Consider the following 13,449-nt stretch of genomic DNA (forward strand, 5'->3'; position numbering starts at 1 on the left):
GCAGTGTACCTCTAAAAAATGGCTGAAATGTGAGTCCTAAAATTTTTATTTTGCTCTCTTTTTGTTCATTGCAGGAAATGCTTGGAGAACTGTTTACTCCAATAGAAACACCAGAAGCTCAAAACAGAGGATTTTTAAAGGGCTTCTTTGGAGGAAACGCCCATACTTTCGACAGAGAGGAGCTTTGTGCGTCTTTTTATTATTTAATTATAACTTATCATACAATCCCAGTATGCATTGCATCTAGGAACCCAACTTATTCATTAAGGAAACATAAAACAATTAACCCTTTTAAGATAAATTCAATAGTTAGAATATACATTAAGAGCACCACAAAGATAACAGCTTATAAAAATGTAATTTTACCTGATGTGGTTCCCAGTTGGTGAGGCGGCAGCTGGGAAGGCTTCTCGGAGTCTGGCACAGCACATCCCCGGTCAGGGAGGCGTAGAAGGCATGAAGGTGGCAGCGAGTGGAGCAGTGGGGGAGCTGGCACGGGCTCGTATTGCTCTGGATGAGAGAGGCCAGAGGCTTGGGGAGCTGGAGGAGCGGACCGCTCTGATGATGACCAGTGCAGAAACTTTCTCCAAACATGCTCATGAGGTGAGGATAAAAGACAATATTTAGGCTTAAGGGTCCACAGTGAAGGCAGGCATACCGTCAGTAATATTTCATATGTCTGCACAATGTTATGGTTTTACTGGTTGCTTTTTCGCCACATTTCTCTCACCTCTCTTTATTTATTATTCATCACAATGTTATCACTCATGCCCATAAGGTTTGGTATCTCAAACACAAAGAACATTTTTTATTTTACATCAGGGAGAGAGAAGTCCATCCACTTTGAAGGAGTAGTACAGTATTTGAAAGGTAATATTCTACTGAATATTCCTTTCAAGCACCTTGTTCCAATTGTGATATTATGCACATTAGTACTACAATTATAAGTGCAAATTTCTGCAGTCTTATTCATTTTCATTTCAGTAACAGATATTCCAACCTAAAAGGTGTTGCTGCAAGATTTTAATTCAGTGTTTTAACAACATACCACCTAAAACATGTACTGCTTCATCATTTTTGTCTAAAGACTTGATTCAAAGCACAGAACTACAAACTTGAATAAAATAATGAATTGCTCCTGCAGATGATGTATTATTACAGAGCAATTTCCTAAATGCCATGATAATGCTAGCATATTTATTCTGATTTGACATTTTTTTAGATGAAGAAAATGTACATTTACATCCCGCTCTAATTGTACAATCAGTTAGTTGAGGCTTTGGAGACATTTCATTTGACTTTTACCACAAGTTGAGGAAACTGCTGCATACTGAAGGGTGTGAGTAATTTAGCATGGGAAAAGGGCCCATTCCTACTCTTCTCATGGTTGGGAAGAGCAGGAATGATATGTCAGAAATTTCATAAGCCACAAGATCTATTAGTTGATTTTTTTTTTTTTTCATAAAAGTCGCATTACATTGATAAGGAGCTACAGCAGCCAATACAGTTTCTCATTTACAGTCTCTCTTGTAAAGGTTGAAAAACACTTGGATTGTTAGGGGGAACCAAAGAAAAGCATATCTTTTAGAAGTAATTTTTTAATGGGTTGCAGGAAATACGGTTTGCAAGCTAACATTGGTGTGACTGACTTGGACTTGCATTGCTATTGGACCTGACAGCTGTTGTTTTCAAATTATTGGCAAAATTCTTTTATAATGACAAAAACAAGCTCCCCCGTTTTGAGAAAAAGTAACCAAATTCATTGGAGGCTCAGCTACTGTTAATTTGAACTCTTTGATTTATTAACCAACAGCATATGACTCTGTCTTTTTACAGCTGATGCTGAAGTGTAAGGACAAGAAGTGGTACCAGTTCTAACATCGGGACGGTGAGATGAGGCTGCCATTGTCCTATGAAGAACTTCATGCTGCGACTGGACTTTCACATGTGAAATGAAAGCAATCAGAGGAGACAGAAGAGTGACTTTGTCTTTACAGCTTTTAGAACTAGCTGTGTGTACTTCAGTGTCACTTTGCTGAAGGACGAGAGCAGGTTTATTTCTCGTCTAGACAGGAGGTAATACAGACAGTTGGGGACAGTTTGACGGTCTAAAGAAAGAACTTGAAATATCCAACAATTTGGTGTGAGTGTGTGTATGCGTGTTGGCGTGAGTGTGAGCTTGTATGGTTGGGTTTTCTGGATCTTACTGTGTAGATACTCAAAAGTTATGAAACCAACAAGAAATGCATGAAACAGCAATGGATGAGTATTAAAAATATCCAACTGCCATATTAAAAAGCAGCATGCTAATTTAAGAGGAGATTTAAAATGATTTAAAAAATAACTTTTATTTATGATGTAAGCCAACAACAGAAACTATGAAAAACTTTATATTTTTGAGATACTGGCAAAAAAAAAAAGAACAACTATATCTAAAAAGGGAATCATATAACTGCATTGCTATTAAGCCAAAACTTGTGTTACTTTTCCTTTTTTAATTTTCATTTATGGTTAATTTTATTAGTATTTTTATTAGTCTAAGCAAATATTACTTAATACAATATAAATGCACATAAATAACTATCTACACAGACTTGGAATAATGTAATATTCAACTTTACTTCTAACTTCATTTACTCTGGGCTGCACAATGCAAATTTAAATAAGTAGTAATAACACTTAACTCTGCAAGGTCTGATCACCCTAGTGTGTTTTCACTGTTTGAGCTGCTGCTACTCTCAAATACATTGGATGACAAAGAAGGACAACTCCATACTCAAAAGTTGTGTAAAAACAGCAACTGAAGTGACATAGATGAGGACAGTGTATTCTGAATCGTGTGTTTATATCTGTTGTACAAACCTATATACAGTTTGTGTGCCATAAAAAGCAAGTAGGAGGAATCTTTTCACTGGAAGCTTAAGCAAGACGAGGTCATTAATGGGAGCGATAGATCTTAAAGAATTACACATGAAGTTTGTCATAGAGGGCATATCAAAATTCATTTCCTTTTTTCTTTAAACAGTATGAATAAGGGCAGTGGAGGTTTTTGAAATGGGTGAATTTGCAGGACTGCATCCTGTTGAAGGGTGGCACTAGCACTTGGGAGGAAGAACTATTCTGTAATCCATCTATTGCATACCAACTAGTTTCATTATTGCTTATCTGCATGTTTATTCAATTGGGACTCAGGATCAACAGAGAAAATATGTCCCTGTATTGTGGGTGGTGAAAGACTCTTAGGTTGGTACCTGTATCACAACTTTTAATTTGATCCAAAATGAAGAATTTTCTTTTCTTTAAATTAGTACTGAATGTATTTTGTAAACTTATTTTGTTAAAATACGAATAATTTCAACCTTGAAGGTTTATTAATCTACAGAAGAGGTAGATTTAAGACACATTAAAACCTTTATTCTGTTTATGAAAACACAAAAATGTAATTATTTTTTCTTTTTTTTTTACATTTTGGCACTGAAACATAAGAAACTGGGGCCAGAAGGAAAGGGACTCGCGTAGCAAGCAAAGGCGTTTTTTTATGTAGGTCTTTAACAGCCTCTGTTGGACGTCAACGTTTAGCAAGCCTTTGGGTTGTGTATGTGAGTGTGTTCAAGAAAGATTTCAAATATGACTTTTTTCTGTCAAAGCAATCAAAAAATTTGCCCTCCCATCTTTTCAGTGTTAAACTCAAATCATTTACTCGCAACCCGGACGGCGTGCATTGTGATTTTCAGTTTTTCCGATAAAAGTGAGTTGAGATCACATCAGTTTCATCTCTGCCGTCTGTGAGTAGTGTATCTGTAAACAGTTCAGGGGAAATAACAGTATTTTTTTTTTAGTGATGTTAAAATGTTGAGTCAGTGAAGAAAATATGTATATGTGTAAAACATTTGCAGAAATTTCAACTGGAGGCAAAAATGGTTGTTTTTTTCTTTTCAATATTGTTCTTACTGACTATGATATCCTTGTGTCGCAGTCAAATATTTGATGGTTACAGCCTCTTCACTGATGGCTTATGTATTTTTAAAAGCAACTAATGTTTTATGATACATGGTCGTGTATCAAATTGTGATTGTGTTGTACGTCAGTGGGTAGCCACACGACACAGACTAACAGCGTCAAACAAGAAGGATATTTTGTACTTGTGTACTCGTCTGTATTTTGAACTGACCTGAAAAAAAAAAATCCAAGGGTACCAACTTTGATCACTCACGTGTTCTTTATCCTTTGGAGCATCACCACATCGAGGGTAAAATAAATTGCCTCTGTCAAGTAGAGGCTAGTTTCACATCCTAAATGAGACATACATTAAATGCATTTAAAATCTGTAAAACAAAGATTCACAAGTAAATCAGTAATTTCCACCAGCTTTGTCAGGCTGCTAACACATTCCTTAGACTCAAATGGCCTTCACACAAACATAAGCTAACCTAAATATTCTGACCTTTCACAGTGGAACTACATGAGTAAAAAGAAAAAAACATCATGATTTTGATTCAATAATACATCATCCTCTTATCTCTGTACCGTCAGTGACATTTGTGTTCTGTGCAGTTCTTTCAGTGGCAGAGAATACGCATAAAAAGAAAACAAAACCAAAATTCAGAAGGAAAAACAAAAACTAAAAAAAATCTGACTTCTGTTGACAGGGTGTTTTGTTATTAAGCTCTTTTTTTGTTTTTGGTTTGTATGTTTTCAGTTTTTATATTAACTGTACAGTTTAACTTTGGGTGAAAGGTAAAACATACAAAAAATGAGAGACTCTTGGGATATTTTCTGTATTTGTTCTACCTGTTACTGCTGGTACTATACTATCTGGCTATTCTGGCTCTGTCTAAATCACTGGAACTATGTAGTTCTTCACAATGTAGTATGCTGAAATGGCATTTATTTGGTTTTCTCAATAATGGCAACAACGTTTGTCTTATTTCAATGGATTCCACTTTTTGTTCTTGATATATTCTAGTGTAATAGAAATAACTTGATTAAAAAAAAGGTCTGAAAATATGTTGATGCAAAAGCAAAACTGAAATAAACATTGATTGATGTACACACTGGAAATCTCTGTTCCTTTGGCCTCTAATGCTGTCATGCTCCTTAATCAGAGTACAGGAAATGCAATTTTAGGAGTTAAACGTTAAGGAAAGCAATTACATTTACATTTTAGAACTTTTTTATTTGAAAAATCTATATTTTCAACAACATATATACATTTTTCTCCACAATAGAAAAAGGTGTTATTGTATGTTATAAAATCCTAATGAGGTTAACCATTCAACACGACAAACAGTTGAACAGTTAAGAATGCTTTTGCCTAGTACCATTTCAGCTGCCATTGCTCACAGCTGGAAGTTCTATCTGACTGCTGATTCAAGTGGAACAAATTTATATTATGTTCCATTTGTACTCAGAAAAAAATTACATTTAAACAGCATGAAGTTCAAAACATAATTTGTAACTCCCCATTAAGTCAGAGACAATTCTAAAAGTTGGTGGCTCACCTTTGACTCCAATATGGCTGCTGCAAATACCAAAGAAAATTATGGTTACAATAAACAGCTTAATTGCTCTTTTGTGCCTCACTAAATCCATCATGTTGATAGCAGAGTATGACCGTCATTAGTGAAAATGTTATGTTTGAATGCACTACATAGGGGAAAAAAAAAACATTTTCATCTTATTTTGCCAATTGTAGTTATTCTGGTCACTGAGCAGAACAACTAGCAAATCCCCAATGTTTTTGCATGTTAAATTGAGTGTTAATACTAAATCTGAATCTTTGAGCCAAATATAGTGCAGCAAAACAGCAGATATTTTGCTAATACAGCTCAAAGAGCCAGGTGAACATAATTTGTCTGTTTTGATGCTAAAATCAAAACTTGGGTTCAATTTATTGAAGAAAGTCAGCGCATAGAATAGAATAGAATAGAAGTACTTTATTCATCCCAGCAGGGAAATTACTTTGCAGTTACAGCATAGAGACAAGACACAATAACAACTACCACTGAGTAGTAGTTGTCTATAAATTGTAAAAATATGAAATGCTGCTAATACTGAATGTATATATAAAACATACGATACATATACTGATGAATCTATGGTTACCTTCCAGCAAGATTGTCCTGGATTTGAATTCTGCTCTTGTTTCTTTTGGCATGAATCTTTTGTGGTTTCCAGGTACTTGGCTCCCTTACACAGTCCACAGCATGACTGTTTGGTTACTTTGTCTCTGTAAATTGTAAGGTGTTAATCTGCATGGTTATTTGCCCTGTGTATCTCTATGTTGCACAATGATGAACTTGCGACCTGTCCAGGGTTTATCCTGGCTCTCGCCTAATCACCATTTGAGTTAAATAAGAACTGCGGTCCTGCAGTTTTTAGATGTGCCACAGGTACAAAACACTGGAATGAAATGGCTTAATTACCTTCTTCTTGTGAAGTTTTCCAGTGCCCTACTAATGACCTAATTATTCTATTCAAGTGTGGCGCAGCAGAGGCACATCTAAAAGTTGCAGGGCCGTGACCCTCCACTACTGGAGTTTGACACCTGTAGCATAGACAAGTGGACGTAGACAATGAATAGATATACTTACATGCTTTTTATATTAGTTTTTTAATATTGTTTGATAATGTCTCTGACGGTCCCCGTTTTAGACTGACACTTTTTCCTATTTCAAAACATTGCTTTTTCCCCCCTATTCCATTCTATAGATAAACTCCTCTTCCGCCGCCGCAGCTGTGTCATGTGCCGGGCAATATAAAAAGAGCAGACCTAGCCAACTATATTTTACAGAATGACTTCCGTGTTTCTCTCCAATCATGTTCTTGTTTAGTATTGTTTTGTTGCTCCCGAAGCCAATTGTTGCTACAGTTCCGTGAAGCCTCAACCAATGGGAGCTCTGCCCTGCCAAGTCTGAGCCCGCCTCCCAGATTTATTTAGCAGATTCCCGAAGTTTAGCTGAACTGCAAGAAAAATATTTGTAAAACAAAAATAATGTGAGGTTTATTTTAAACAGACATTAAATATTAGCAATGCGGCTGCTTCCTGGAGTATTTGCAGATGGAAACGGAACATATTAAGACACGACCCTCGTGTTTCTCATCTTTTGGTGGGCATCAGCAGAAGACGGCAGTGAGAGAAAAGGCTCGACCGAAAGAAAAGAAGACCTGTCGTTATGTCTGTTCGACTGTTGCTGCTGCTGGTTTTTAGTCTGGAGGTGTTCAGGTGTGAGCTGTCCGAAGAAAAGGTTGGCTCGGTCATCAGTGCTGCTAAAACGTTGGTGTGGGGACCAGGGCTGGAGGCGGACATCGTCCTCCCTGCTCGATTCTTTTACATTCAGGCGGTGGACAACTCAGGGAAAAAGTGAGTAAATTTGGCCTGGTCTGCGTATGTTGCTCCACCTCCCTCAATCCCAAGTAATGGATGTTTTTTTTTTTTTTTTAATGTGTCACATTGAAAGTTTTCCCTTTTTTTAATAGTTTGCCGCTAGCCGTCCTCCAAAAAATAATAAATAAATAAAAATCTATTTTTGGAAGTTGTTTCTAAACAAGAGTGCAGACAAGTACAACTTTAGTTATATAGCGATGGTTTATAATAGCTTTAAGGCCCTTTACAGAAAGCAGTTTCGGTTTAGACCCAATCAGACAGAATTCCAAATCAATTCGAATCATTCTAATTTTAGCCCAGTTGTTGTTAAAGTAAGGGTCGAGGCCCAAGCTGTGGATCAGAGGAGTGAGGAAATCATTTGCATTTAAAGAGAATTGTAAACATTCTGCCACAACAACTGGTACAATATCTGAGAATATATCAAATATCTTTAAAAAAACAAAACAAAGAAAAAAACAAGAGTAGCATATAATCGTCAAACACATTTTAATATTAGTTAAAGATATCCTGGGCAAAAGCAAAAGCTGTTTTCAAATATTGACTTCACTTCTGGCTGCAAAAAACATTTACTCTCTCTGCACTGACAATAGTTATCAAAACTGGAAAAAGCTGCTACTATATTTAGTGTTACCTGCAGGCTCTCTTATCTGTTTACAGTTTCTTTTTTCCCTGTTTACTTAAGTAAAAAGTTTAAACTTAAAACTAGGGAGAACACATGGAGCTGACTTTCAAGCAGTTTCGTCACACATACTTTATCCTCTAAGAAAAAAAACCCTCTAAAGGTTTCACATTTAGGGTGTGTTCTCTGTTTAGCTGTATCATTTTCACTCATTTTGCACAGAGAGCAACAATAGATATCAGATTTAATTTTAAGCAGGCAGTTTAATCTTAAACTATTACCAATCGTGAGTAATCTCTCCGTGTCCTGATACTTTTAGTTTAACAACGTCGCCTGGAGAGAAGACTTTTGAGGTAAAGATGGTCTCCCCAACAGAGCAGTTCACCAGGATCTGGATTCAAGTTCTTGATCGTCGGGATGGGTCGTTCTTGGTTCGCTACAGGACGTACGCCACCTATACTGACCTGCACATCCATGTTCTGCTGAAGGCCAAGCATGTTGCCAAGTCACCCTATATTCTCCAAGGTAGAAAACTGTTCAAGTTGCCATAACATTGAAACATCAAAAGATTACATTTTTGAAGTGTAACATCAACGTTGTTGCAATGAAACGGGGTGAAAAAGCATGAATATGTCTCTCCTTCCCAGGCAGAGTCTACCACGAAGGCTGTGACTGTCCCCAGCCAAGCGGTTCTGTATGGGAGAAATGCATGCGCTGTCCTGAGTCCTTCGCCCAGATAAGCAGGGATCTCTCCCTTTATTCAAGTGTTGATCCAGATCAGAACGCACAGGAGATCCCAAAGCGCTTTGGGCAGCGCCAAAGCCTCTGTCATTACACAATTAAAGAAAGCAAGGTACTTGACAAATTTAATTATAAAAATTATACAAGTTATAACTCACAGGTTCTATAAAAGAACAGCACAAAAAATCCTAAATGCATCCCCTTGCCGTTTACACGCCTTATGCTTTTTTTCCAGATTTTGTAAAATTGCAATCACAAACATCAGTGTACCTGTTTGAGATTTTATAAGATTAATCAACACAAGTTGACGCATCATTCTAAAGTGTCGCTCCCAAAATGGCATCTTTTCAGAAATCTAATGGTTTTTTGTTTATTATAAATGAACCCAGATTAACTTAAAAATCAATCTGAAATGCAAAAGAGGTTAGTGTGACTTATTTTTGCCAAACGTCTTCAGGGTTTCCCCCAGAAAACTTGCAAAGCCTGGTGGTTGAAGCGCTCTGGCAGTCATTCATCCAGTGGCCCACCCTGTGTTTGAGTTAAAAAATGTTTAAAGTTGACAGGAAACTTGAAAATATCACTTGATAATTATGTGTTATTGGAAATTGGAAGATTGATGCCTGTACACAACTATAAAGTCTTAAAAATGCAAACATTAAAAAAATCAACTTAGAAATAACTTAAGCAATGCTTAGCCTGGTGGGAACACAAGTAAAGCCTGGTGACCCGCCAGGCTTATCATGTACTAGGGGAAACCCTGCATCTTCATTTTGTCCTTCCTTTTCCCTCCAGGTGTATGTGAAAACATTTGGAGAACATGTCGGTTTTAGAATCTTCATGGATGCCATCTTACTCTCACTCACAAGAAAGGTGAGCTTTAAAGTGAATAAAATAATACCCTTCATCTTAATAGTTCAGCACAGAGAATATTGATCCTATCGAATGTGATGCTTCTCTTCTGCAAGGCTTTCATCATGAATATATATATGAGAACATCAGACAGAAGCTGAATCATTGATATTCTATAAGGATGTGTTTGCAGGTTCGACTCCCTGATGTTGAGTTCTTTGTAAATCTGGGTGACTGGCCCCTGGAGAAGAGGAAAACCACTGATAAGCTCCATCCTATCTTTTCTTGGTGTGGCTCAAACAACACCAGCGATATCGTCATGCCCACTTACGACCTGACGGAGTCAGTTCTAGAGAGCATGGGAAGGTAGGGCCTTTGAATCAATATGCTTACGTGTTGCTTAGCACCGGAGTTAATAGTATAATTCAGTCTCATTCAGCAAAAGCTTACAGGATCATTATTATTATTATACACAATCAGCTATTTATGCAGGTGAACTTGGAGTGCACTCCAGGAGCTTTTTGAAAACGAAGCCTCTGCTGGTTTCGCTCAAGGGAATTTCTCTAATAAACTAAAATCAAAGGAAGTAATTTGTCTTGTTCTTCCTGTCCTTGCAAAAGTTTAAAAATAGACCAGCAGAAAACTGCTCCATTAGAACAGGCACCCTGTCCTTCACTGCCTTTCACCAGGATTCACAACCCAGAAACTTTTATATTTGCATTTAAAATTACTAACTTGGATGTATTTAATGTGATAGACCAATAGAAAATTTTTACAAATAAGTCCTGTACATGCGTATGGGTGTTTTTTTTATTATTGTTTTTGCTCATTTTAATTAAATAATTTGTTAGCAAAAATTATTCCTCATGGACAACAGGGCCAGAAATGAAATACTGCATCTTTGATGTGATAGTCTATGCACAGCAGGTCTGAATGCCCTGCTAACTGACCCAACAACAAACAAATCCCACTGTTTATTCTGAGGAGGCTTTTAAAAATAGATTTATTTAGCAAATAAAACATTATTTAAATGAAAAAGCAGAATTTGCTTTTTTGAAAGATTATATTTTATTCATTTTGTGTCTACAGGGGTCTTCATTTGCTTATAAAATGTTTGTATATGAATTGTCTGTAATGTTTCTGCTGATTTATCACAATGACTTGGACTATATTTTATGCAAAAAGCACAGCCTGCAAATTTTACTTTGCTTTTTTAAGATACTGAGTTTGGCTAAATAGAAGTATATTTTGTCACACAGTTAGATTATTTCCCTCTGGAACAGCAGGAAGTTTGACTTCAACTCTTTATTTTCCTGAACCGGACAGAGTGAGCCTGGACATGATGTCGGTCCAGGCCAACACGGGGCCACCATGGCCCGAGAAGAACGCCACGGCCTTCTGGAGGGGCCGGGACAGCCGCCAGGAGCGCCTACAGCTGGTCAAGCTTTCTAGAGCTCATCCTGACTTTATAGATGCTGCTTTCACCAACTTCTTCTTCTTCAAACATGATGAGAGTCTCTATGGCCCGCTGGTCAAACATGTCTCTTTCTTTGATTTTTTCAAGGTGAGTGTGGTGAGGGTGCATGAAGACACGTCATCTCTGTGCAATATGTCCTGAAACCAATTAATTATATCTTTAAAGTTACTATACGTGAAAACTGCCAAGTTAAGTACAACTTTAGATACAGAAGCACTCAGTAAAAGTATGGAAAAAGAACACAAGGAGTATGGAAACATAAATTTATTTTATTCCAAAGTTCTTGTGTTTTTCTTTCCAGTGTTTCTTCTTTATGTCCTTCAGTTTTTGTGTCTTTTCCTCCTACTTTGTGAGCTCGTTCATTTTCCTTGTCTTTGCTTCCTTTTGTCATTCATTGTGCCCTTGTGTCATATTTTCCATTCTTTCATTTTCACTCTTGTCCTTTCTTCCTTCCTGTATATTTTAGTGCCTGGTAAAAACTAGCTTAATATAAAAATGTCTGCCCTCTTCAAGATGCTTTTGAATTTCTATTTAAAAACAGGCAGGAGTGACAGAGAAGTATGGAATACCTACATGAAAACTATTTAGAAACTAATTTCTCTTATGGAAAGTAATTATCTCATTTGATTTATGTCTCTCTTCTTGTTCACCTGCAGTATAAGTATCAAATAAACATTGATGGGACAGTAGCCGCCTACCGTCTGCCGTATCTGCTGGCAGGAGACAGTGTGGTCTTAAAGCAGGATTCCAGTTACTACGAGCATTTCTACAATGAGCTGCGGCCGTGGGAGCATTACATCCCGATAAAAGCAAACCTGGGTGACCTGCTGGAAAAGATCAAGTGGTCCCGAGACCATGATGACGAGGTGATCATATGTTGGATAATTATGGTCACTAAAATTGAACTGGTGTCGTTATGAGCAACCATTTCACACACAGATTTTTTGCTTTCATCAAGAGAATATATGAAGACATATGAAGACACGTCATATGAAGATACCGTATGTGCATATGCATTGTTACTTTTCGAGCAGCACCAGAATCCACTGTTAAAATCCCAACTGGAAGAACAGAGTAATGGAAAAATGCAAGCCTTCCTGCTGTGCTCATTGTATCTGTTAAATAATGGTCACATTATTTCTGCATTATCAGATCTCTTTAGTTTGCTGAGTAATGCTCTAGGCAGTCCATTTAAGAATACATTATTCATGAGTATGAATTTATTGACTCGCTGAGATTATTTTATGCCTCTTTGAGTTAACTATATATAAATCTATCAACAGGAGCTCATCAATTATACAGTGCTTAGTGAAGTATTCATACCTCTTGAAATGTAATCATGATATAACCACAAACAGCAATGTATTTAGCAGGATTTTGTGTACAAAACATAATCTGTAACTCTTGGGAGCGGGGGGTTGGATACAAATGCAGAGTACACTTAATCAGATTTTAGTTTGTAAAAAAGTTGTAAGTAGTTCACATTCCTGTAATTTAACAAATAAGTTGAAATGCATTGTTTTTCTTTGATTTCAGGCTTGCTAGGTGTGTATTTTCTTTTAGGTTTTATATTTTTGAAACGCATTAAATTCAGCATGTTAGGTATTGATTTTTCGAGGCGTAATTCCTCCTTGTGGTTCTGTTTTTAAAACTCTCATCTTTTTGCAGGCAAGGAAAATTGCCCTTGCAGGTCAGCAGTTTGCCCGCAGTCATTTAATGGGAGATAGTATATTCTGTTACTACTACAAGCTTTTCAAGGTATCATTGCTGTATTTTTCCTTTACCTCTGCTGTAATACCAACCTGAGTAAATCATGCTGGTTGTTGTGTTGAGTTAACAATATTGGTAAAATAATTTTTGCTGTGCTTCATATAGGAGTATTCCAGACTGCAGATCACGGAGCCTAAGGTTCGGGAGGGCATGGAGTTTGTAGAGCAACCTAAAGATGACTTGTTTCCATGTTCCTGCGACCGGACAATGGTAAGGGATCTCAGCATGTATCCTTTATATCAGGGCAGTTTAGAACAAGTGTTAAACAGCTAAAAAATATTTATCAACAATGCATTTGTTTAAATCTGTGTCCAATAAGAACATACTTTCATTTTAAAGTCTCTGGCTCCCTCTGCTGTACATGAGTTGACATCGCACTATATTTTTCTTTTGCTAGTGCAGTTTATCTGTTTTTCCCTTTTTCAGGCAAAAGATGAACTTTGATCTTACACCATGGGAAGAGTAATGCATCATATCTGAAATTGCCAAGTAATTTTTTCAAGTTATGATTTATTTGTTTATCATGAGATGAATGTCACTTTTTTATATAATTAAAATTCTTTTTTTACATTTGTGCGTGATTTATTTCCTTGTCTTTACTCAGCA

General features: G+C 36.8%; 2 protein-coding genes across 15 annotated transcripts in view; both read left to right on the forward strand.

The window, feature by feature from the left end:
• Positions 1 to 5,055, forward strand: part of stxbp5l (syntaxin binding protein 5L) — a 154,389-nt gene extending 149,334 nt beyond the window's left edge. For all 13 annotated transcript variants that reach the window (XM_032568467.1, XM_032568471.1, XM_032568468.1 and 10 more), the window contains 3 exons: positions 75 to 186; positions 383 to 603; positions 1,837 to 5,055. In XM_032568467.1, the coding sequence (XP_032424358.1) occupies positions 75 to 186; positions 383 to 603; positions 1,837 to 1,878 (375 nt within the window). In that variant the 3' untranslated portion in view covers positions 1,879 to 5,055. The remainder of the gene's footprint in view (positions 1 to 74; positions 187 to 382; positions 604 to 1,836) is intronic.
• Positions 5,056 to 6,896: 1,841 nt separating this feature from the next.
• poglut2 (protein O-glucosyltransferase 2) lies at positions 6,897 to 13,410 on the forward strand. Of its 2 annotated transcripts, XM_032568651.1 has the most exons (10): positions 6,897 to 7,363; positions 8,326 to 8,531; positions 8,654 to 8,859; positions 9,540 to 9,617; positions 9,790 to 9,962; positions 10,923 to 11,160; positions 11,730 to 11,939; positions 12,742 to 12,831; positions 12,949 to 13,053; positions 13,270 to 13,410. In XM_032568651.1, the coding sequence occupies exons 1-10, from the start codon at positions 7,176 to 7,178 to the stop codon at positions 13,285 to 13,287; spliced, it is 1,512 nt and encodes a 503-aa protein (XP_032424542.1). In that variant the 5' UTR covers positions 6,897 to 7,175; the 3' UTR covers positions 13,288 to 13,410. The 2 variants fall into 2 exon arrangements, with proteins under 2 accessions (XP_032424542.1, XP_032424543.1); XM_032568652.1 differs by lacking the exons at positions 6,897 to 7,363; positions 8,326 to 8,531 and having other exon boundaries at positions 8,740 to 8,859; positions 9,777 to 9,962.
• The last annotated feature ends 39 nt before the right edge of the window (positions 13,411 to 13,449 follow it).

Source organism: Xiphophorus hellerii, chromosome 7 (genome assembly GCF_003331165.1).
Source record: "Xiphophorus hellerii strain 12219 chromosome 7, Xiphophorus_hellerii-4.1, whole genome shotgun sequence".
NCBI classification, from domain to species: Eukaryota; Metazoa; Chordata; class Actinopteri; order Cyprinodontiformes; family Poeciliidae; genus Xiphophorus; species Xiphophorus hellerii.